This window comes from Oculina patagonica, chromosome 3, assembly GCF_052425735.1.
Source record: "Oculina patagonica isolate OP01 chromosome 3, crgOcupat, whole genome shotgun sequence".
In the NCBI taxonomy this organism is placed as follows: domain Eukaryota; kingdom Metazoa; phylum Cnidaria; class Anthozoa; order Scleractinia; family Oculinidae; genus Oculina; species Oculina patagonica.
Genome location: NC_135760.1, coordinates 5,115,049 through 5,138,874, shown reverse-complemented (window position 1 = coordinate 5,138,874; position 23,826 = coordinate 5,115,049). Strand labels below are relative to the sequence as shown.

Genomic DNA, 23,826 nt, shown 5'->3' with positions numbered 1-23,826 from the left:
TTTTTTATGATTGTTATTATTCATCCCTTAAGAAGTGCAATTTAAAACTGTCGGAAATCATTTCAAGCCCATTGACAATTTTAACGCAAACTGGAGCTGTGCCTGGGTACAAACAGACCTGAATTGGGATACTGATTCTGTGGCAGGGGAAGAGAAAATCACAGATGTTGGTCTGAAAAAGAGTAAGGATTTCAGAAAGTGGCCCACGCGCCCTGGCACCCAAATTTTCAGAGAGTACCCTTAAGCTTCTGGGTATCATTATAGCAAACAAGAGCTTTCAAAAAATTAAAGATGATACGCTTTGGCATACCTACTGGTCCTGGCGAAAAGTGAAGGAGATACAACATGGCTACACACACGTCTTGACCAATGATGACCAGGGTTAAGAATGGCTAATTTTGGTCAAAAAAAGAGATAAGATTTCAACATGAAAAACCAAAACACAGGTATCCATGATGTCACTGCTAAAAGGCACAGAATATAACTGGTAGAATTCCCAACGGCAAACTAGTATAGTGAGTATAGTGCCCAGATATGGTGGTAGCCCAGGAGGGAGATGCAGAGGTGAGAATGAAGCTGCTATTGAACACCCTCTACTGAACCGAACCCCAACCCCCAAATCTAAAAATAATACTAGTGGTAACTACAGGTTAGAAAGTGCGGGCCTAGATAGACTGTAGACTGCAGTTGTATATGTCTTGTAAGGGGCTTGGAAGGAGAGGTTTTGGGCCATGGCAGGCGGCCATGGGAAGTGGAGGTACTCTAGCGAGTTTGCACACCTTTGAGATACAGTAAAAACGCGCGAGTAAGAACCTATTGTTTTTAAGGTTAGCCTAAACAGGTTCTTACATAAAGGGTTAAATTAACACAAGTTTAGGCAATTAGGTTCTTAATTTCTGAAGAAAAAATGTCAATGTTGTCATAGAAATTTTAGTAGTATTCGGCCTTTTTCTTGTATGAAATTTGCATACCACATAGTGTTTATGTCAAAATGGAGGACTAATCATAACAATTTTCTCAAAAGTAAACATTTTTAATCTCTTTAAGAAATTAAGAACCTGTTTCCAAATTTTAGGCTAAATAAGTTCTTATTTATAAAAATGGTATCTAATTTGCAAATTTTAGCCTAACAGGTTCTTAAATGTTAGGTTCTTACTCGCGGGTTTTACTGTATGACTAGAAGCAGGATCCAAGTATTTATTTTGCAAACACTAAACTGGCAATATCTTAAAAAGGAGCAGTTGCAAGCGGCTGCAATTCTCAAGACGTTCCCAGGTTCGATCCATCCAGATTATTTATAAAGGAATGTTTCTATGAATATCAAACAACGTGCAATTTTAAGATGCTTTCATGCGATGTAAAAAGGTTCATTTTGGGAAAACATTACAGCAAGATTTCCCGTGTATAAGCGCAGTTATGCCAACACAAACTTATTTTATACTTTGCTATACGCTTTTAAAAGTTCGATAAAGATGATGTACTTTCCTTCTTTTAAAAACACCGATCACTTCTCGTCACACACTGAACACACTTAACACACACGTGAAGGTAGTCATTATGAATTGATTAAGGTCATTGCCCTGTATTGCATTGCGCATCCTTACTGCGCAGAATTTTACGCGTAATTGGCGCGCGCACATAAACAAAATGGCGGCTTTTTTCTATGCGGCTTTAGTCCGCGAGAGAAGTAAATTGTCGCTTTCTCGTAAACGAGTCTGGTGACCTATCAATTTTTTCTCATATTTTGGGTGTAGCGATCAAATTCTCTCTGTAAAATGAAACAGATCAATTCTTGTGTTTGAAAACTAAATTATCGCTAAAAACGTGTACTTTGCTAGTACTCGCAGAGGAATTTTAAAGCAATTATATGGAATATACAAGGTCTTCCCGCTCCTAAACGAATCTGGTGACCCCCTATTTTATTTCAAAATTTAAGTTCCCTTAAAGTAATAAACCAGTAGGCGAAGTTTGGTTAAAAATCTATGTTCAGTTCTATTTCAGGGTAATGACCTTAAGCTTATCTCAGAACAACATTACATACATGCTCAACTTTCCACAAAATGAGCCCAGGATGGAGATGGAGAGGTGAGAATGAAGCTGCTATTTAACACCCTCTAATGACCGTACCCCCACCCCCAGATCTTAAAATAATACAATCTTATTTTTACTAACAAACTTTTTTAAATAATTTTATATTGACCTAGCTGTTCTAGTCTCGTTTTTGGGACGTGTCTTCTTCTGAACAAAAATAAGGCAATGTCACAGCCCCTCGCCTCCACCCCACCCCCCAGGCAATGTCACAGCCCCAGGGGGGTACTCGGGATTTTAAGTGACGGGGATGATCGAAGGATTTTTGGGGGTTTGAAATTTTTGATTCCGGGATTTTTTTGGGTAGGAAAATTTGGCAAGTATTTTGGCAAGAAATTCGGCATGGGTTTTTTTTGGAGGTTAATTTTTGGTCCAGGGATTTTTTGGGGTTTTGTTGGAAGTCCTAGGGATTTTTTTGGGTCTTGATTTTTGCCCCCATTCGATCATCCCCGTCACTTGAAATCCCAAGTACCCCCCCCCCCCCCTCTGGGGTCACAGCCCCTCATCTCCACCCCACTCTCTACCACCACTTTTGGAGCGTTTCAAAAGTTTAATTTTCACTTTTACTTTTTACGTTAAAACTGAAAAAAAACCCACATATCAATTAATCAATGAAAGTAAATTAATTTATGTTATTCTTACTTCTTGAAAGTAATTTCTCAGCAACCAGGGACCATAACAGTGCGCCTTTTCATAATTATCACTTGGCAAACTTGGATCTGTCATCAGGGAACACCTGTTATGAGTTGTACAAAAAGGTATTCGATAAGATGACTTATTATTTAAACACGCTAAAAAATCCTTCAGGATACAGTATAGAAATAAATAAAATGAAGATCTATCTACCTAACTAAACTAGCTAACAATTACAGAATTACATCTAATTACACACTAAGCTGCTTTTCGAGGATGCCGTGTACGGAACTCATCCAAAGCAGTGGTGACGCAGTTTACGTTTACAATCTTTTAAAGACACCGCAGATCGTAGATCCACAACTGTTCCACAACTCATCTCCTCTATAAGAGAAGCTTTTCTTTAAGGGAAATGGTCAAAACTATTGTACTCAGACAGGACCCACCACTCTGCAAACAGACAAGTTGCCTCTTCATGTACCCTTCCTTACCCACCTTAAAAGATGGTGTCTTGTTTATATAGCTCCCACTCTATCAGGGGTAGAAACTAAGAAAAAGATTCAAACCTCCTTGTGCCATTTCTCTAGCAATGCAAGCTTCAAGCACACCGAATATGAAAGTCTCAACTTGAATTTTGAGGGCAATAAATTTTGTCCATTTGGCTAATCAGACAGGTGGTGTCTTGCATAGCCCCCCTTCCCCTATACAAGGTGGGTCGTCGTCGAGTACACTTGTTATGACCACTTCCCTAAATAATTAGTACGGGGTTGTGGAAGAGCCAATTTATTTTCAGTGTTGACTAGTCTGTTCAGAAACTTTTAACAGGGCTCTATAAAAGTCCCGTCTCAGTGGTCCTCCAGGCCAAGTAGATTTTCCTGTTGGAAAAGTAACTTTTCATTTTTACTTAATGCCTGATAGGCAAGGGTGCAGGCAAGCCGTCTGCTGACTAAGTTATGTTTTAAAGACAGAAAGTAAACTTAGATACAGTCGAAGCTCTCTTAACGGACACTTTCGTAAGCAAACAGCTCTACTTACGGCCACCTTGTTTGAAACCCCGTTTAAACTCCCATACAAACTCTGTATTTTTACATTCTCGTAAGCGGACATTCCCGTAACCGGCCGCGGACACTTTCAGAGATTACGACCTAGACTTTTTCTTTGTTTTTAAGCTCCCGTAAGCGGACACCCGAAAGAAAATCCTACTTACAACCTCTGTATCCTGTTATTATCAATCAAATTCACGTCGCCGTTTGTGACAATGATTTTACAGTAATTACAGGACCACATTTTAGTGCTTTTTTTGTCGTCATCCACGTTCGTCCGGTTATTGTTAGCTGGGCAAGCTCCCGTAAGCGGCCATCTTTCCCCTACACCTCTAGTGGCCGCTTACGAGAACCATTCTTGTAAGCGGCCAGCTCCAGTTACGGACACTTTTTTCGCGTCCTGAGGGTGTCCGCTTACGAGAGCTTCGACTGTATAAGCAAATAACTGCCCCGTGCAAGCAAATTGTGAGAGTTGCCTGTCAGGAAAGCAATTCAAGTTTTGAACTTGAACTTGTCATTTTTGTTTTTGAGACTTGTTTAACATTTATCCAATGGCTAGAACTTATTTTGTTCCATATCACGTGTTTGGAGTGTTTTCCATACGCTAGCCATCAAACAGCTTTCTCCTGTACATCAAAACCGTTTTTTCAAAACACGAATAAGCTAATCCAGGGTAAACGTAAATTTTGATTTCAGTTTCATATTTTTTTCAGTGAGATTTTCTGTTTATATTTTCAATCCTCTAGTTTTGGTGTTAATTAATGTCAAACTCCACAAAACAATAAGCGATGAAAAACACTTTTATACAGAGAAAATGTAACATTTACCACTTTTAATTTTAAAGCAGTTTTCATTTAGATTTGGCGCCACTTTCTCAGCCAATCAGAAGTAAAACCAAAACCAATCATGACCCACTCGTGCACGTTAGTTACTCTTTGCCTCTGTTTCAAAACGAGTCTAGGTGCGAAACCATTCATATGAAAATGAGTTTTACCTACAGGTCCATTTTCATGCAAATCAAACTCATATTTATTTGAATGGTTTCGCACGTAGACTCGTTTTGAAACAGAGGCAAAGGGTAACTCGGAAATGGCTTATTGGTTAACTAGATTGTCTGTGTCTTTTGTAATTGGCCGGAGTGATTACATTGGTTTTGGTTTTACGGCACTCACTTAAAAATCGCTCTAATATCCTGGATTAGTGTTAGAGCAGTTTTAACTTGAGTGTCGAAAGTAGTAGCATTTGCTTTGGTTTTGCATTACTACGTTTAATGGTTGGTTTAAAAAACCACGCACCACTTTCTCAACCAATCAGAAGTTAAGCCAGATCCAATCGTGACTCGGTCGCGCACGTTTTCCCGCGCTTTGTGCCGGCTACATGTAATAGAGTTTTGATTGGTCCACTGGCTTGTCTGTGCCTTGTGATTGGCCAGAGCGAGTACTTTGGTTTTAAGCCCTGACCAAACGGCAACGCAAGTAGACGCAAGTTAAAAACTTGCGTCTCCGGTTGGCCAGGACTTGCAGGCACTTGCGTTGACTTGCGTTAACTTTGGTCGAGATCAAATTTGCACTTAAGTAAACGCGAGTTTTTCACCGTTTGGCCACCCAACGCAAGTCAACGCATTTTTTACAGTTTACTTCAAATACTGAATTGCACCTCGTTGCATTTTAAATGGCTTTTTGCAAACTTGCGTACACTTGCGACTAAACTTGCGTGTCCATTTAGCCACCTAACGCAAGTCTGTACGCGAGTTCAACTTGCGATTACTTGCGTTCACTTGCGTTACCGTTTGGCCAGGGGCTTTATTTTTACGACACTCGATCGAAAATCGCTCTATTTAACTGGCTCAGTCAAACAACCCAACCCAGGTGTTATAATTACCTGTAATGATTTGATATGCCCCCTGCCACTTCTAAGCAGACAAGCAACTGAAGAGCAAACAAATACTGAGGGTAAAACACACACAATGCCATCATCATTCCTATTCTTCCACACCTGTCAATCATAACAAGAAAGCACTAGTAAAGGACTCTCTCTTGACTTAACTTAATTTTTCTATTTGAGTAATTTCTACAAACTGTCAATCTGTAACTATAACGAAATTAACACTTTTTTTAAAGGGACTATGTCGCGGATTTTAACAGATTTTTAAACAGCCCAAATTTATATTTGTGTCGTAAGAAACCTAAAAATAATGGTCCATTTTTATTAACAATTGCTATATTAGAGCACCAAAACTGGCTGCGGATGGAAATGGATTGCAGTTTGAAAACGTTAGCCAACGTTTTCAAGTTGTTTCCGCGCGCCTTCAAAAAAAGAAATCGATATTTATAGCCAAAGTTTGATTTATATCCCCAAATAAAGGTTATATCTTCCATTAAATGTTCAAAGACAAATTGTTTTTCATGGGTAAAGTTGCCTACCACTTATTTCAGAACTTTTTAGACCAAAAAACTGCGAAATCCCCGTGACATAGTCCCTTTAATGATCCCAGCCTGGGCTCGAATGCGAACCGCTCTCTCCAGAGTCCAGCGCTCAAACCATTAGGCCACTCCACCGCGTCTCCAGCTATACCACTTTTATGTCACAGATTTATGTTTGAATAAGTAAGTATTCAAGTAACAACATTTGTAGATCATGTTTATCGTTTTTTCTATCACACTTTACACGTAACTCCCAGGGGGAGAACTCCCCTAAAAAGGGGTGGGAATCTTTGTCATATCTTTTACAGGTGTGATTTGCTAAATTTGGCATCACTTAGGGTTTTCAGGAAAGAATGCAATGTTTTTACCCATCAAGGTATCTTTTAGAGTTACATTTAAATCTTTCCAATTTCTTTGAAGGTAAAAGCGTTAAGTGACATTCAGCCTTTTCATAATTTAAGTCACTATATCCTGTTTTTGTCTGTCTGTCTTTTAAGGGTCAAACAATGCATGAGCCGAACCCAGGTTGATCTCTTTAAGGGATCACATTCAAATTTGTTGATGAACATCCCCACCCCTTTAACATGCCGGAGTACCCCCAGAGTCAGTCATGACTACTTATATTTAAGTGGAATCAATTCACTTAAACAATATCAATTGTTGCCGACAACAAATTCAGCAGAATTTAATTCCCACTGAGGAACAAAAGTATACCCTCTTTGTCCAAGCTAATCATACTGATTGCACAATACTAAACGATTTTTCTTTATACTTATTTTAACCTGTGATTACTTCACATGAGACGAACTAAATTGAAATTTTCGTCGACCCAAACAGGTAAAGCTCCACCGTTGGGTCAAATGTCGAACATAATTTGTCGAACCGACCGTCGAACCAAATTGAGAGCAACAATTAAGAATGAATATCGAGGCTAAAAACCATTAACATACATTTTTTAAATTTATTCATTAAGTTCATTTCATGAAAAAAATCGACGATTGTCCCACAGTCGATCTTCACACGTTCTACCCGTCTGAAGTAGACGGATAGAACATGTTGGTCGATCCTAATTCAGTTAGACGAACTCATCTGAGTCAAACGTCGAACTTATCAAGAACTTAATTCGCTCAGTTTAGTTCGTCTCACGTAAAGTTCGACGTTTGGCCCGGCATTAAGATTAGAATCATTTCATACCTATCCAAAAGGTTGTCTAGCAGATCCCCATATTTGGAACCTGGCTTGTACAAAACGAGAATAAAACTTAACAAAATCCAAGTACATGTCACAAGAGAATTGGCCATTTGCAGCTGCAGCTCAAGTCAACTACTTTTTATTAAAATTTTACATCTACTTTAGGTGTCAATATTTACTGGCAGTAGAAGAATGCCACCTGGTTACACACACAGCTGACAGAACGGGGGGAGGAAGAGAGTGGGAAATTAAGGAAAATTAAGCAAGCTCAAAGAAACTGCTTTCTAGTGCATAATTTTGGTGTTTTTGACAGTGAAATAAAACCCTTTTTTACGGTTTTTAAGCACAGTTTTATTGATTTTATGTACTTTGCAGTAATTTTAGGTGGTTTTTGGCATTTTGGAAAAATTTTTAAATCCAAGATGGCGGATCCAAGATGGCGGCTGTTTTGACATCATGATGTAATTGTCACGTGATATTACGTCATCATCCTACGTGACTTATACCAAAAGAAAGATGTCCGGCCATACTATACATCCTATAAGTTTCATTGTGATTGCTTAAATATTCTAGAAGTTACATAGGGGGGCTTCTGAAGCGCCCCACCCCCCCCGGTCCCAGAAGATCCAAACAAAGTCCAGTCTAAATAGGGTTAATCAGGAACATGCCTCCCCCTAAGGTCTCCATTGGGTCATATCTCGTTCAGTGTCGTATGTCGTCCATATTTATAAAGTTTATTTGTCCCCAGTTTTCATTGTGAAACTGCTTACACTGATTGAGGTATCTCGCTGAAATTCCATCAGCAACATCAAGCACTATTCCACCAGTGAAGTGCAGAGCAATGGCAAGAAATGGCTTGGACAGCATGCAATAGAAGGCTGCTAAGTTGAGAATAATGCGCACATAATCTAGGCAGAAGAAAAACACATCTTTGTTTACTGTTAGTGGAAAAATAAATGCATTCAGCTATTAAGAAAAGCTCAAAAAAATTAGTAAAAGATCAGGACACTGGTAAAGTTTCGAACTTTGAACAGTGAAAATTAGAACCTTATCTTTGAGGTACTTTTCTTTTACAATTTCTGTTGTTTGAGCACGGTCGAGGTCGCGAGCACGTTTACCTCATATTCTGAATGTTATGCAATGCGAGATGCGGTATTTAATTACCGCATCTCAAAACAGAGAACATGCATGCACTTAAATAATAAAAAATAATAAAAGTTGCGAGAGAGAACCCTCTTCCTCGAGGCTTACAGTCCGTCATTGTCCCCAATTTACTAGATTTTGTTATTGTCGTTCTTTCCTACTTTAGATGTATTCCAGATCTTCTAACACTGTTCTAACTCACTTATTCTGGTGGGCCTACCTTCAGGCGATGTTTTAAGGTGGCTCCGTAGTTATTTCGGGCGTATTCATCAGTGACATACTTTGCGTCAGAACTTTTTCGGCTTTAACGCGATGGCTTTGAAACTTTGGGAAAACTTTCATGTATCATTTACAATAACATGATAAAGTTCATTGCAATGGAGAAATATATTTTAAATGCTATTGGCGTTTAACTGGACCCATGTTTTTGAACAAAATTGAATCCAAAAAAAAATTTTGCCGATATATTTTTGCTAAATTTCTGGAATAAGCTAATATTGACTTAACACATGAGATAGCCAAGTTTCAAGAAAATCGTTGGAGTAGAAATGAAGAAATACTGGGAAATATTAAACTCATCTAAATAAAACTCTTAAAATTTACTGTAATTTTATATACACTTGCCGCTTCTTCACGAAATAATCTACAAACCCAATATTTTGCGATAAGCCTCCCCAATACTTGCTAAATAGAAGTGCCTAACCGATTGTTGATCGAGCTAACCGTTAAAAAGTATTCGCTAGTTCGGTAGCGGTCGGTATAAAACGCAGACCATGCAGACTGCAGACTGCAGACTGCAGACCGTGCAGACGGTGCAGACCGTGCAGACCGTGCAGACTGAGTAATTTTTTTTTTCTTCTTTTTTTACATTGTGTTTCACAAAACTTTTCACGAACGGTTTCCGAAGTTCGTTTGAAATTCGCGAAGTTCGCTAAGAACTTTAGGGGGAATTTCATTAAGTAGTTGTCAATCAAATTACGAACTTCGAAACGAAATTGTGAATTTCACGTGCAGCGAAGTTGAAAGGTTGAGGAGTTCGCAAGTTGAGAAGAAGTTCGTCCAGTTTGTTTAATTGGTGAAATGAATCCGTTCCCAGTACAGCAAAAAGCAATCCCAAGTCTAGTAAGGCAGGACATCAACGGACTAAAAAACAAGGCTGCCCTGAAAATGGTTTGTGAATGTTACAACTGAGGGTGCGTTTCTTTGGGAAAAATCCAAATCCGGATTCTTGATCCAAAAACGGATTTTGCGTTTCTTTACCTATATCCGAAAATGGATTAATCTTGGATCAATGATCTGAAGAATCCACACTTCGAGTGGATACATCAGATCATATCTGAATCCGGATTTTTAGGATTCATGATCCGTGCGTTTCTTTGGGAAAGGATTCGAAAAAAGTACCTTGGCCCAGCGGTCTTTGCTGTGAAAATACAGGTCCGCTCTTTGTAAACACTGCCATACGGAAAGTTTTAGGCGGTTACTTCGATCAAAATGCAAACATATTTCACGATAAAAGGAAACGGTAGCTTCAGATAGGTATGTAGTATCATTTTAAACGAGATACAGGTTTTCTAGAACAGCCACTGAGTGCCTACGGAAGTTATATCCTTTTGAAATTGTCACGAGTGAAATTTGCACTGATCATTTCGCAATCATTCTTCGCTCTCAGATGCTTTCTCGCCACATTGTGCCTAACGCTAAAGAAGATCTACTTCGACGTGTGGTTTTTGTAAAAGATTTTGTATGCTTAAATTATTTTAGCCAGGATACATTCGACGAAAAATAAATTTGTGCTGATATTTTATGTTCTGTGCGAAATGTGTTTACGGGGTTGTCATGGCAAAAAATCCGTTTTCGGATTCTTCGTTTCTTTGGGAGCAAAGTATCCGTGTGATCTGAGATCAATGATCCAATTTTGGATTTTCCCAAAGAAACGCACCCTGAGTTTTCCCAATGTCACCCGACACCCAACTAAAAATAGATTACAAGTTCTGCCGTGTGCAGTTTCGAAGGGAAAAATTTCACCAGATGAACCGGTTTACATATAAAAATACTGTTTGTGTGTGCCGTAAAAATCTTCTTAAGAGAAAAAAACGTTTTCCTTTTTGAATACACATCATTCAGTTTGGAAAATCTGCGGAAAATCAGAACTTTTCAATTCCGTGTTGTTATTATACTTCTGTGTTTACACAACACGCAAGTCATGCCATCTGTCTGTTCGTGATAAACTCTGTTCCTCTGAAATAATTTATATTTGCAAAAAAAATAAGCTTTGGTTAAATTTTTTTTTACTAATAAACAACACTTGCTTTGGAACAATTGAAATGTGTATTTATTTACGAATTACTTATATTTTTTTTATTAAGGACAGTGTAAAAAATGTTGAGGGATTTCTCAAGAAAACCCTGTATTCCCAAAGCATAACTACCAACCGAAGCATTTGTTTACGTTATAAAATTGAACTAGAAACCTGAACTTAACAAATAAACTGCTATATCCGACCAGTTCGTTTTACCTATAACTTAAAATGTTCCAATGTTTACAGTGTAAAGCGCTCTCTGACAGTAGATGAAAACTCAACAAGCTGGAAGCTAAATAAAATAATCCTTGACCTTGAAGCCAACTTTAGATGATTTCCTGCCTTCCTGGACTTGAAATTGCCTTTCCTTGTACCGTGAACGGATTCAATTCACCAAATTAAACCGAAACTGGACGAACTTCTTCTCAACTTGCGAACTCCTCAACCTTTCAACTTCGCTGCACGTGAAATTCACAATTTCGTTTCGAAGTTCGTAATTTGATTGACAACTACTTAATGAAATTCCCCCTAAAGTTCTTAGCGAACTTCGCGAATTTCAAACGAACTTCGGAAACCGTTCGTGAAAAGTTTTGTGAAACACAATGTAAAAAAAGAAGAAAAAAAATTACTCAGTCTGCACGGTCTGCACGGTCTGCACCGTCTGCACGGTCTGCAGTCTGCAGTCTGCAGTCTGCAGTCTGCAGTCTGCATGGTCTGCGTTTTATACCGACCGGTTCTGTAGGTGTCTGTAAACATTATAAAATGATCGAAAATCCTTGCGGACCTCCAAGGTTGCATTCTGCATTTATTTTTGAAAATTATACCGCAGTTTTCTCTCAAACTCCTGTCATGTAAACTTCAGGGCACTACAAAAAATTTTGCAACGACTTTTGCTGCTGTGCCTTGCTGTAATTTGGAGAAGTGGCGTTGGGATTGTGAGCTACTCCGCAACTGTTCTTTGGCGAAGCGAACGAGCAGTTTTGTTTATATCATTATGAATACGAAATGAGCACGTGTGACATTAATTCATGACAAGAATTCGCACTTTTGAAAGGGGGGTGTCATTTATATGCACGCCGACCATCCTTGGAGGGGAGGGAAGATATTTGTCGCATTAGAGTAACATGAGGTGCGTTAAGCTTGACTATGCTACCGCTCAAAACATCGTACACCTAAGATATACTCTCTTTACAATGTCACACAGCTCCTCGATATCATCAGGTCGAGGGGGTGTCTGCGTCAGATCACTGATGATATTGTTTGAGCAGATTATAACGGTGCAACAGTTGTAAAATCTGTTATAAAAAATGTAAATTTGAACGTTGGAGAAATTGTAAATCCACTTCGATTATTAATATAAAAAAGCTGGAATCACAGAATTGACTAGTCCCCACGTTTAATACTAACGCACCTCATGTTACTCCAATGCGACAAATATCTTCCCACCCCTCCAAGGATGGTCGGCGTGCATATAAATGACACCCCCTTTCAAAAGTGCGAATTCTTGTCATGAATGTCACACATGCTCATTTCGTATTCATAATGATATAAACAAAACTGCTCGTTCGCTTCGCCAAAGAACAGTTGTGGAGTAGCTCACAATCTCAACGCCAATTCTCCAAATTACAGCACTGCACAGCAGCAAAAGTCGATGCAAAAATTTTTGTAGTGCCCTGAAGTTTACGTGACAGGAGTTTGAGAGAAAACTGCGGTATAATTTTCGAAAATAAATGCAGAACGCAACCTTGGAGGTCCGCGAGGATTTTCGATCATTTTATAATGTTTACAGAGACCTACAGAACTAGCGAATACTTTTTAACGGTTAGCTCGATCAACAATCGGTTAGGCACTTCTATTTAGCAAGTATTGGGGAGGCTTTTCGCAAAATATTGGGTTTGTAGATTATTTCGTGAAGAAGCGGCAAGTGTATAAAGTTACAGTAAATTTTAAGAGTTTTATTTAGATGAGTTTAATATTTCCAAGTATTTCTTCATTTCTACTCCAACGATTTTCTTGAAACTTGGTTATCTCATGTGTTAAGTCAATATTATATAGCTTATTCCAGAAATTTAGCAAAAATATATCGGCAAAATTTTTTTTTGGATTCAATTTTGTTCAAAAACATGGGTCCAGTTAAACGCCAATAGCATTTAAAATATATTTCTCCATTGCAATCAAACTTTATCATGTTATTGCTAAATGATACATGAAAGTTTTCCCAAAGTTTCAAAGCCATCGCGTTAAAGCCGAAAAAGTTCTGACGCAAAGTATGTCACTGATGAATACGCCCGAAATAACTACGGAGCCACCTTAACAAAAACATTCCCATCCAATAATGGTCCGAACGCTCAAGATTAAACGAAAAGGCTTTTTTTCGTTTTGTCCAGGTTTCAGTTTTGATTTTACGGCTGACAAATTTTACAATGAACATTATTATATGGTGAATTTGAGCGATTTGAAGAGCTTTGCGTTGACTTTTATATATTGACCCGAGGGCATTAATCAATAATGTTGAGTGACCAAGGTGAAGTGGAATATTTTTGACCGCACGTTGCGAACTAAATTTGAAAATTCACAAGAAATTTCGGTTGAAAATGGATTTTCAACCGAAATTTCTTGTGAATTTTCAAATTTAGTTCGCAACGTGCGGTCAAAAATATTCCACTTCACCTTGGTCACTCAACATTATTGATTAATGCCCTCGGGTCAATATATAAAAGTCAACGCAAAGCTCTTCAAATCGCTCAAATTCACCATATATTTGAAGTAGATTTACGTTTATTTTGAGCTTACATATAGACATTACTCGCAATACTTGAAAAGATTTCCGCAGAGCGCCATGCATTTATTATGCATACAAATTATTCCATATAATCGTTCACAAACGAACCATGACGAACGCAGTCATAAACAGAAAGAGAGTTACAAAATTATATGCGTAACTGTGTGTGGTGCTCTGCGGAAATCTAGCCCAATCTTTTTACGATAATACATTTCTTAACATTTCGAACATACAAGCACTCATACCGCTTGTATAGGTCACCTGTGTTAAAATTTTTTGTGGTGTTTCCATTCGGTACCGTAGGGTGTTCCGCCGCCTTCTTAATATTTACGAATGTGATCCTAAGGCTTTATTTGCTACGTATATCTCTCACTCACCTATCAAGTTAGGCACCAAGAAATAAACCTTCTGCATGTTTGATGATAACTCAATACACTACATCGAACTACAGCTAACCAGTAGACCGATTAAAGAGGCCCTGTTAGGGGGGCTCTTCATGTCCCCCGTCTGAATTTCAAACCTTTTCATGTCGCAATTTCAAAAGGTTTGCATGTCGCTGTCGAAATTTCGAATTCGTAAATGGTCGAGTCTGGAGTGTATAACCTAAAATAATGCATTCTCGTAATTCTGTCGCCCAAATTGTCAATAGACCATTTTACAGTTGCCTGCTTAGTGACCTGGCCTTTGAATGGAAGTGAGGCTGGAGGTGACCTTGTTTTGATACAGACCTCACTGCTTTTGTTTTGTAAATCATGTTGTTTTGATGCTAATTAGTTTGCATTTACATGATAAAGCAGAGAGGTTTGTATCAATGCAAGGTCGCCTCCAGCCTCACTACCATTCAAAGGCCAGGTCACTTGGCAGGCAACTGTAAAATGGACTATTAGATTTGTTGGCACAGACGAAGGAGACACCTTCCTAGGGGGGGTGGGGGGCATGCTCCCCCAGAAAATTTTGAAAAACTGAAGTAACTGAGACGTGTTTTACTTTATTCTGAGCCGGTACAAAGAGAACACGGAGTGAATTATTTTCAGAATGATGGATAAACTTAAGGTCGCGGGGGACACCTTAGGCTCATCATTATGCATTTATTTAAAGCGTATGCACGAAGTACAACGACTCACATCGACAACTTTACGAGATATTTATGACTGGAGAAAAATATGGGCGCGTGCGCGTGATTTGTAAAAAATCCCTGTTTCTTTGATATTTTAACCAATTTAAAACAACACTTAGCGATATACGTTCATATAGATTGTAGGAAGTTTTTGAGCTTATTTTTATTTAAATTTGACTATTTCTGCAACTAGTGTACTCAGAGTAATCACAAAAATATTCGGCATAAACAATCGTGTCCTTTTTGAAAACGCATTGTTCTCACCATAAAAGCGTGGAATATAATTATCATAATTACATTTCTCCTTGGCAAAATGATCGTATTTAGGTCGGGACACCTTCGGAAATCTCAAAGTTTGGACTTTTCCGACAATTTTGTGGCAGAGAATACAGCGCGGATACAGAACTTCATGACTTGCCACTGCAGATAGGTAAACTATGAATACTGTAGTGTGTCATAACAGAAGCGGAATTTTAAAAGAGCGCTTTTAGAAAGAGGTAGAAGACATTAAATTCAAATTTGCGCACTTAAACCGCCATAACTTGCTGGCAAACTTTAAATTTAAAAATCCGCTTCTGTTATGACACTCTAGAGGTATTGACCGATTAGTTTTTGACAAAATCGCAGTGTGCTGTCTTCTACTCGTTCCGCAAACTCTGCCACAAAATCATGTTTTTCCCAATTTGGCACTAACGAGGCTATAACATCGCCGTAAAATGCAATCTACCAAATAAAAGATGACATTCACAATCTTTCATCATTTCGTTATGTCTCTGTAAATTTTGAGCTTAATCGCACCCATAACAGCCGAGAAATAAGCGTTTTGAAAGATGCAGGTCAAGCAAAATTTCCCTTCATGAATTTATTCATGCTGTTGGTATCCCCCGCGACCTTAAGCAACGTAAAAATGAACTGTTAGAGCGTCGTTTCAGGCTTTTTTGCCTACAAGCTACTTTAAAAAGCGCCGATGTCGCTGTCGATTTTGCTCTTTTCTTTGTCGCTGTCGTTATTTCACGGGAGCATCTTGTCGTTCGTCGTCATTTCAGCTCCTTCATGTCGCCGTTTCAGAGACGTGTCGCCTGTCGGAATTTACCCTAACAGGGCCTCATTAAATGGCGCTAATATAAATTAAAATGAAATGAATATAATTAAAAACCTTAGCCTCGTGCTCATGTTTCTAAATAAAATATTTCTCTCATCAATGCGAGGCTAAGGGGCCGATTCGCACAAGCGGACAAGTTTTCAAATGTCCTGACATTTTGAGAAACAATTGTCGCGACTAGTTGTCAGAGACATCTTGAAGGGAACAAAGGATGAAATGATTAGTAGCTTTGCACTTGCTATTGATACACTTCTCAGCCGCTTTATGCAAAGAAAAAACGCTTAAAAAATTCTGGCTTTTGGGATCAATATACCTTAACTACTGAATTTTAGCGAATTTAGCGAGTTGGGCGAGAACCGCTAAATTTAGTATCCGCTAAAATTTGTCTCGGTAAAATTTAGTACTTGTTAACTTAATCTACCCCCCCCCCCCCCTCCCCCCTTCCCACCCCAAAGAAAAACAAAATGAAACATAGTCGACTTAAAATATTCTTACGGAATGGATGCCGGTAACTTTGTTCTTTTTGGCAATGTAGATGCTCATTCAATTTCAAGTAACTTTTTTCAGTACTGAACATTTATTTCCATCTTGAAATTAGCTATATGTTCATTAAAAAAACTGGTTTATACGATCACTTAAATTTTGAAAATCCGCTAATTAAATAGTCGCTAAATGTTGCTTAGAAAAAATCTCTATAGCTAAAATTAGTAGCCGCTAACAATAGTAACCTTAAGGTATGTACCAAACACTCCTTGTACAGTTTTGAATACGCCTTTAATTACACTTTGCGTAAAACTTTGCGATTCACTTGGATACATGTAAAACAAAGAATAAATTAAAAAAAGTAGAATAAATAAACTAGAACTTGAAACTTAACTATAAAACGGAATACAAAAATTCAACAAGAATCGAGAAAATACAAGGAATAACGATTACTTACAAGATCTGTACGGCAACTCTGGATAAAACGAAAACTAATTTACAACCAAAGCATACGAAATTTTATACTGATTTGAAAACAAACAATAGCGCTAATGAAGTTATGAAATTAACAATAAACGATTACATAATACGACACCGAGAAACTAACTTGCAGAGAAATACATAATAATGAACTACGCTAACAAAGAAACCAAAAAACCGAACAAAGTACTGACGAGAATTAAAAACTATTACAACGCAAAAACGCAAACACGAAAAAATTGAATGCTCGTGGCTACAAGGTATTTCAGTTAAGGCCTACTTTGGGACCCAAAGTCGCGGTAACTTTGGGCGACTTAAGGTGATTTAAGCTTATTTTGTCCAAAATTACGGGCGATTTAGGGCGATTTAAGGCGATTTTGGGCGATTTTGAGCGACTTTAGGCAATTTTAGGTGACCTTTAAGGCAAATTTAGGTGACCGACCTAAGTACAGTTGTGGTATACATGTACATGGGAATTATCATGGTACACCATAAAGCATTGTTACAGAAAATATCTATACTATCTATAAAACAACTTAGAGCGACTAAGGGTGACTTTCGGCGAATTTAGGCGACTTTGGGCGATTTTGGGTCTCAGAGTAGGCCTTATTTACGGATATAATCCTTCACTACGTATATTTTGACTCACCTAAAAATTTAGACAAAAAGAAATATTAAACCATCTGCATCCTCGTGTTCCAATGAACAAAATCGAACAAAAGCAGATACAGAAGACAAATACAATACACTTCATCGAACTACAGCTAACCGATAACTCTTAAACATGCATAGAAAATATAATGGTTATTTCCTTGTCCAACGGTACACAAGGGGTCCAGGGTCTTCTTATTATTTTAGCCTTTTTCCAGTTCAAATTGTACAGTCAATTTTTTTAAACTAGAAGCCGTGAACGTTTTTTTGAACAAACGAATATATGATATACTTAGACATGTTACAGTTTGCAACAACACGTATGTACTGCTCACTTTTCAGAAAACAAAACTATCGATTGCAACGAACCAACGAGTCAATTTTCCACTAATAATTTTGTCCAGTTTGTAGGTTTTGCTTAAAGTAAGCGACTTTAAACTTGGGGGGCCTCCCCGGACTTAAAACAGAGCTGAATTAATCGTGCAGCCGTTCAGGTTTACGGTACATCCACGGTCTATAAGGCGGACATGACACCTATCTAAGACAGACATTTGAGGCTGTATCAAAAGTGGTGGTTTTCGTTCTCCACAAGACGCACAATTTGGTCATTTCACGTCAGCTGTTTTGCATAAAGCGGTTAAAAACAGGAACACCCAACGAGAAATTCAGTCCAAAGTTTTGGAATGTCGTTGTATTGATTTCCCGCATCTTTTAGGGCCTTTTAAAAGGATTTTTGTGTAAATTAACACAGTTAAATATTTTCGGGTTTTTCTAGCTGAGATGCGAGCTGCTGTTACCTTTCCGAAAATCGTAGCTGGCGTTTTCCCGTACCATAGTTAGTAGAGTACTCAAAACAACATTTTTACCTCTCCGAAAACAACAGTTGATATATTACCCATGACGAAGTTTCCAGGTGACATTCCACTAAAGAAATTCTGAGAAGATGACAGGTCATCCGAACAGATATTAACCTGCCTCGTCTCCAGGCGTCCTCCTCCTTGGTAGTGCACGGTTCGCTTGGTGTTGTGGGACTGACGTGCACGGGTCGCTTGGCATTGTGGGCCTGATGCTGTTTTCCCGCCTTACCGCCTCAACGTCCGGCCGATCGGCGCGGCGCCTGAGGACGAGGCAGGATATTTTATGCACGTGCCCCTGCTGAAAATGGTTCAATGTTGTCCAATGTTGCACGCGTAGGGCTTGTTGTACCATTTGTTTCGGAATGTTCTTGTTGCCCTCGTGGTATTGGTTTGCGTAAATGCCTATGATTGTCATAATTCAGCTTTTGTGCCGTTTTCTTGAGTCCTCCTGCTCGTGTAACCTGGCAATTTCGCCAAAAGAGTTTATGACTAAAAGGCCACAGACAATAACTTGTCTGTAGATCAGGAACGGAGCACAAATCCACGCAAACAGCACCCATAAACTGCAGGATGTTCCAGCCAATGTTACTGAAAAAAAAAAAGCCAAATGCACGGACGTTACCATGGTTGCCACAGACATCAATTTTCAAAATTCCCTGACTTTTCCCTGATAAAAATCATGATTTCCATGAGCAAATAAATACAAAATGTCAGATAAAGTCGTGGCCTCTGGCCTTCGCTTTCAAAAGAAAAACATCGCTGAGATCACAATGACCTGAAATGTTTATTCCGTCCCTTTCAATTTTCCATGACTTTCCTTCAAAATCTCAATTTTCCTATAAAATTCCCTGACCTTCAAGAATTTTATTTTTCCTTGACCATTTTCTAACTTGTGGCAACCAAAAGCCTTCAAACAACTGATAAAAAATGATACGTTTTCACATACCTGCCGGTCCTGGCGAAAAGTGAAGGAGATAAAACATGGCTACGCACATATCTTGACCAATAATGACCAGGGTCGTGATGGGCTGTAGTTGGTAAAAAGCATAATTTCATAATTAAAAAATCAAAACATAAATAGAGACTGGGTCTCTGTGACATGTCTGTTACAAGGCCCCGGGGGGGGGGGGGGTACTCCCTATAATGGCCTATACGGGGAGGCTCCGCCCGAAAGGGGTACCTTTTTAAGGCTCCAGGTATATGAAAGGGTAGGGATTTCACAAATTTAGGTATATGAAAGGGTATGGAAATCTGCGATAATAATATTTTAAAAGGCCGTTACATTACATATTTCGAGCAGACGCAACTTTTGGCTGTATCGTCTTAATTTATTAAGCGCTACATAAAAATGACAAGAAAACTTTCCGTCTTTGGTAAATGTGATGTAGTGTAGGTATATGAAAGGGGTGCCTTTTTGCAATAAAAGGTATACAAAAGGGGTACCTTTTCTATCAAAATAGTATATAAAAGGGTAAGGGGTTGGATCTCCGGGCGGAGCCTCCCCGTACAAAACTTTTTCGAGTACCCCCCCCCCCCCCCCCCGGGTACAAGGCAAAGGGCTAGATAATTACTGGTATGAGTCAGAAGTTATGCATGCATGCTAAAATGGAATTTGTTACAAGTTTTCCGTTGTTCGCATCTAAAATATAATTTTATTTTGACTAAATTATAGAATCATAATCATCATCATCATCATTTACTGAATTTTATTTCTCCAACTGGTAAATACGGCTAGCCTAGAATATATGCAATGTGTACTTTCACTCAAGTCCCAATTATATCTCATTTCTAGGGACCTGTCTGCAAAAGAAAAGACTTAATTAAATAATTAGTGAAAATAAATTCTGTTCTTACTTCCTCAAAGAAAATCCTCAACAACCAGGGATCGTAACTGCATGTCTTTTTGAACGTGTTATTTGAATGTGTTAGCAGGGCACATCTGTTGTAAGTTGGAGAAAAAATTATGTATTAAACAATACACCATAAAAAGCCTCCAACCCCCAAAACAAGCCCCCCCCCCCCCACCAAGTCTGAAAAGTTAAAACACAGAAAACAATAGCACTGCCTTGGACATAAACACAGTGCTTAAGTGTAAGCTTTTAAGAACATTTTGATAATGAATCAGGCCCTAAGTACTGCACAGCCTGTTTTTTTAGAAACTTTAGATGTTCATTTTTCTTATTTTGTTTTATATCACATATTTGTCAAGAGTGTAGTGTACTGTCTTTTCAATGATTTTGTGCTTTTCTCATAATTTAAATCACAAAATTTTAAAGACACGAAATCCGTTCTAACAGGGATAAAAACCAACTATTTTGCAAGCATATTTTAAAAAATAGTAAGCACCCCCCTTCCTACCCTCCATCCTGATAACTGTTGTTCCCACAAATAGACTATAGGTACAAAGTACAAACAAGTAATACCTGTAATAATTTGATAAGCTCCCTGTAATTTCTAAGCAGACAAGCAACTGGAAAACAAACAAGTACTGAGGATAAAACACGCACAGTGCCATCATCATTCCTATCCTTCCGCACCTGTCAGTCATAAATGAATTAATTAAAATAAGATGATAAGTAGAGATATAGAGCTCTCATATGGGATCCTTGAGATTTTAATCCGGGGGGTGTGGGGTGGGGGGTGAGACTCATATAAAAGTGATAGGGGTGTTCATATGAAATTTTGAAAGCAACCCCTAAAAGGATGAACATACCAAGACTTACTTTGTGGGTGTGGCTTGAATTTATTTTCACCCCTAAGAGGTAGTAATTTTTGGATTGAAACAGTTTCTGTCATGTATTTTTCCAGATTTGCTGCTTGAATTAGTTATATTCAGAGCCCTTAATAACTCCATAATTTATCAGCAATTTCATCAAAATACTGCCAACTGCAAATTTATTGAATTCCCATTGAGGAAGGGGGTAATTGGGGGAACACAAATTGATGTTTTTTGTTTTTGCTTTTTGTTCTTTCTTATGCCCTTTTTCATTGCTTGTTTTTGTGACAATTCTACCAAAGAGATCTGAACTTTGTTTAGTATCCACAATCTGAACTTCCTTGACGTGAAAAGTCCGGAATCCAGGCCAAAATTCTCAGCTAATTCTCACCCACTGTATTTTGATAATCCTCGAATCCGCTCAATGTACTGCAGCAATCCACAGTCTGTGCGCTTTTTAAGGGCAAATCTGATCCACAAACCTATTCACCCCCCTAATCCCCCATTGAAGTCTCAGGTGTAGCAACAATTCAGTCCCAAGCTTGGAAATAACCTGGTTGATGATTTCATTATTCTCGTCACCCCTGAATTGACAATGTCTCAATATTGTAAATAGAAATTAAATAATCATCATTCTTCTGAATCATTTGTAATAATAATATCGCATTAAGGGTTTAAAAAATACCTGTCGACAAGAAAATCAAGCAAATCTCCATAACTGGAACCTTGTAAAAGACAAAAACAAAACTTCCTGTCAGAGCTTCTAGTATTTAACTGTATGATTATAATAAAAATTTAGGCACAAGTCAAAGAAACAATATAGGCCTGCTTCCAAAATTTCTTTGTTGCAGGTTATGGAAATGGAAAGAGTTTGATGTTTCAATCAAGGTTCCATGGCTTTTAAGATTAGCCTACACCGCTTGAACTTAGCTCAGTTATGCACCGGGGGGGGGGGGGGCTTTTCCGATATAACCCCTTTAAATGCTTAAACAACTCGACTGTTCGTTGGGCCTGTTCAAGATATTTTGAAAGGGCTGTTTAAATACCTAAATGACAGTTTTTCCTACCCTTTTGTATACTAGTGCCTCTCTGTATAGTCCGCGATAGGGATTACCCCCTCCCCCCCAAGGTAGAGGGAAATGCATCTCTACAGCATGAAACATAGAGTAAATATACTGATAGTCCATTTTTTTTAAATGCCAGGTTTCCAAGATCAATGACCTTCTTTCAGGGCATGTGTTTACTTACACTGATTGAAGTACCGTGCCGAAACTCCATCAGCAACATCTAGCAATATTCCACCAGTAAAATGAAGAATGATAGTAAGAAATGGCTTGTGCAGCATGAAGTAAAAGGCAGCTAGGTTTAGAACTATACGCACATAACCTATGCAAAAACAAAATGTTATAAATGTCATCTAGACGTCTTTAACGTCTAAGACATTAAAAGTATCTGGTATAAAAACGGGACGCACTTAGTAGACGGCTTTTCAGAAAAAAATATATTAAACAAAAAATGTAAAAAGACTGGGTGCTACACTCGGAAGACACTGGACACAAAGACGTTAAAGCCATCAGACCTTCAAGGCATATGTCTTATAATTTTACCGTTTTTATACTAGTTCATGGTGTCCCATTTTTATACTAGACGCCTTTAACGACTGAGACGTTGAAAGCTATCTTATTTACCGTTTTTTTATACAGCTTTAACGTCTCTAGAATAAAAACGGCCATTTAGCCCTTTATTAAAGACCCTTTGCCAGGATCTTCAGAATTCTATCCAAAGATCTACAAGGATCTTTGGAGGATCTTACAAAAAATTTTAAGGAACTAAAAAACTTGCCAAAAATCTTAAAGGAATTCGTCAAAGATCATACATTCCAAATATTTTTACAACAGCGTGAACAGGTGTTACAAAGATCTTTGCTAAGGTTTTTGTCAGTACTTATCATGTCAAAGATCTTTAGTGATCTAACATTGGTCCTTTTGCAAAACGGGGGATCCGGTCTAGGCATTTACTACGAATATTTCCTACTTACCTATCAAGTTTGGCACAAAGAAATAAATCTTCTGCATGTTTCAGGACAACTCTACACCGTTTCCGGTGTTTCGTGCGTGACGTCCAGAAAACGCTGAAAACGCGACGCGAGGTCTGCGATACGGTGTATAAAAGCGGAGAAACTCACAACCACTGCATGTGAAATGTTAGTATACAAAGATTATAACGTTCACCGATTTGTTTTACGAGTCCATAGAGTTCTTTTTAGCAGGCATATCAGCTTTCCGTCTGTCGAACGCCTGCAAGTTGTTGTCCAAAGAGCCCTTGAAGATTTTGGTCTGCGTTCTGCGTTTGGTTTTTTCGGTAGGTACGTTGTGTAACAATCCTTAAGGTGTGATCGCATTTGTTTGTTCACGCTTGCAAGTAACCTGAGATCATGCCCTTCCTCCCTAATTGTCAATTGCCTAATTTTCCCCTCTCCCTTTCGAAAAAGAAAAAAGAACGCCTGATCGCAGGTTAGCTTGCAAGAGGCTTTTCTAGCGCAACTTCTGAGAGGGGGGGGGGGGGGCGGTCGGGAATACAGGCTGAGCAAAGGATGGTCATATTTTCCGGGTATTTTCTGTTCAAATGCCCCACCACATGGAATATATATTTGTGGATGGTAAAAAAAATCACTAGGCGTCACTAAATTTTTGTTAAAAACACTGATAGGTGCAAAAGTGATAAAGTTTTGTTTGGATGGAGCGGTAGTCGAATTTTCTTTACAAATTTTAGGAAAAATCAGAGCGAGCGCCTCACGCCGTGAAAGATCACTTTTTTC

General features: G+C 38.5%; 1 protein-coding gene across 3 annotated transcripts in view; it reads right to left on the bottom strand.

Annotated features, from left to right (window-relative positions):
- LOC144645153 (CDP-diacylglycerol--inositol 3-phosphatidyltransferase-like) overlaps positions 1-23,304 on the bottom strand; it is a 37,634-nt gene extending 14,330 nt beyond the window's left edge. The window contains exons 1-6 of one of the 3 annotated variants that reach the window (XM_078504633.1): positions 23,047-23,304; positions 22,257-22,394; positions 21,694-21,733; positions 5,646-5,759; positions 2,731-2,824; positions 311-392 (exon numbers count right to left, since the gene is read on the bottom strand). In XM_078504633.1, the coding sequence (XP_078360759.1) occupies positions 311-392; positions 2,731-2,824; positions 5,646-5,759; positions 21,694-21,733; positions 22,257-22,394; positions 23,047-23,083 (505 nt within the window). In that variant the 5' untranslated portion in view covers positions 23,084-23,304. Of the gene's footprint in view, positions 1-310; positions 393-2,730; positions 2,825-5,645; positions 5,760-7,381; positions 7,426-8,148; positions 8,287-13,979; positions 14,075-21,693; positions 21,734-22,256; positions 22,395-23,046 lie in introns of those variants that run through there. The other 2 variants (XM_078504634.1, XM_078504632.1) reach the window with 2 other exon arrangements.
- Positions 23,305-23,826: the final 522 nt, after the last annotated feature.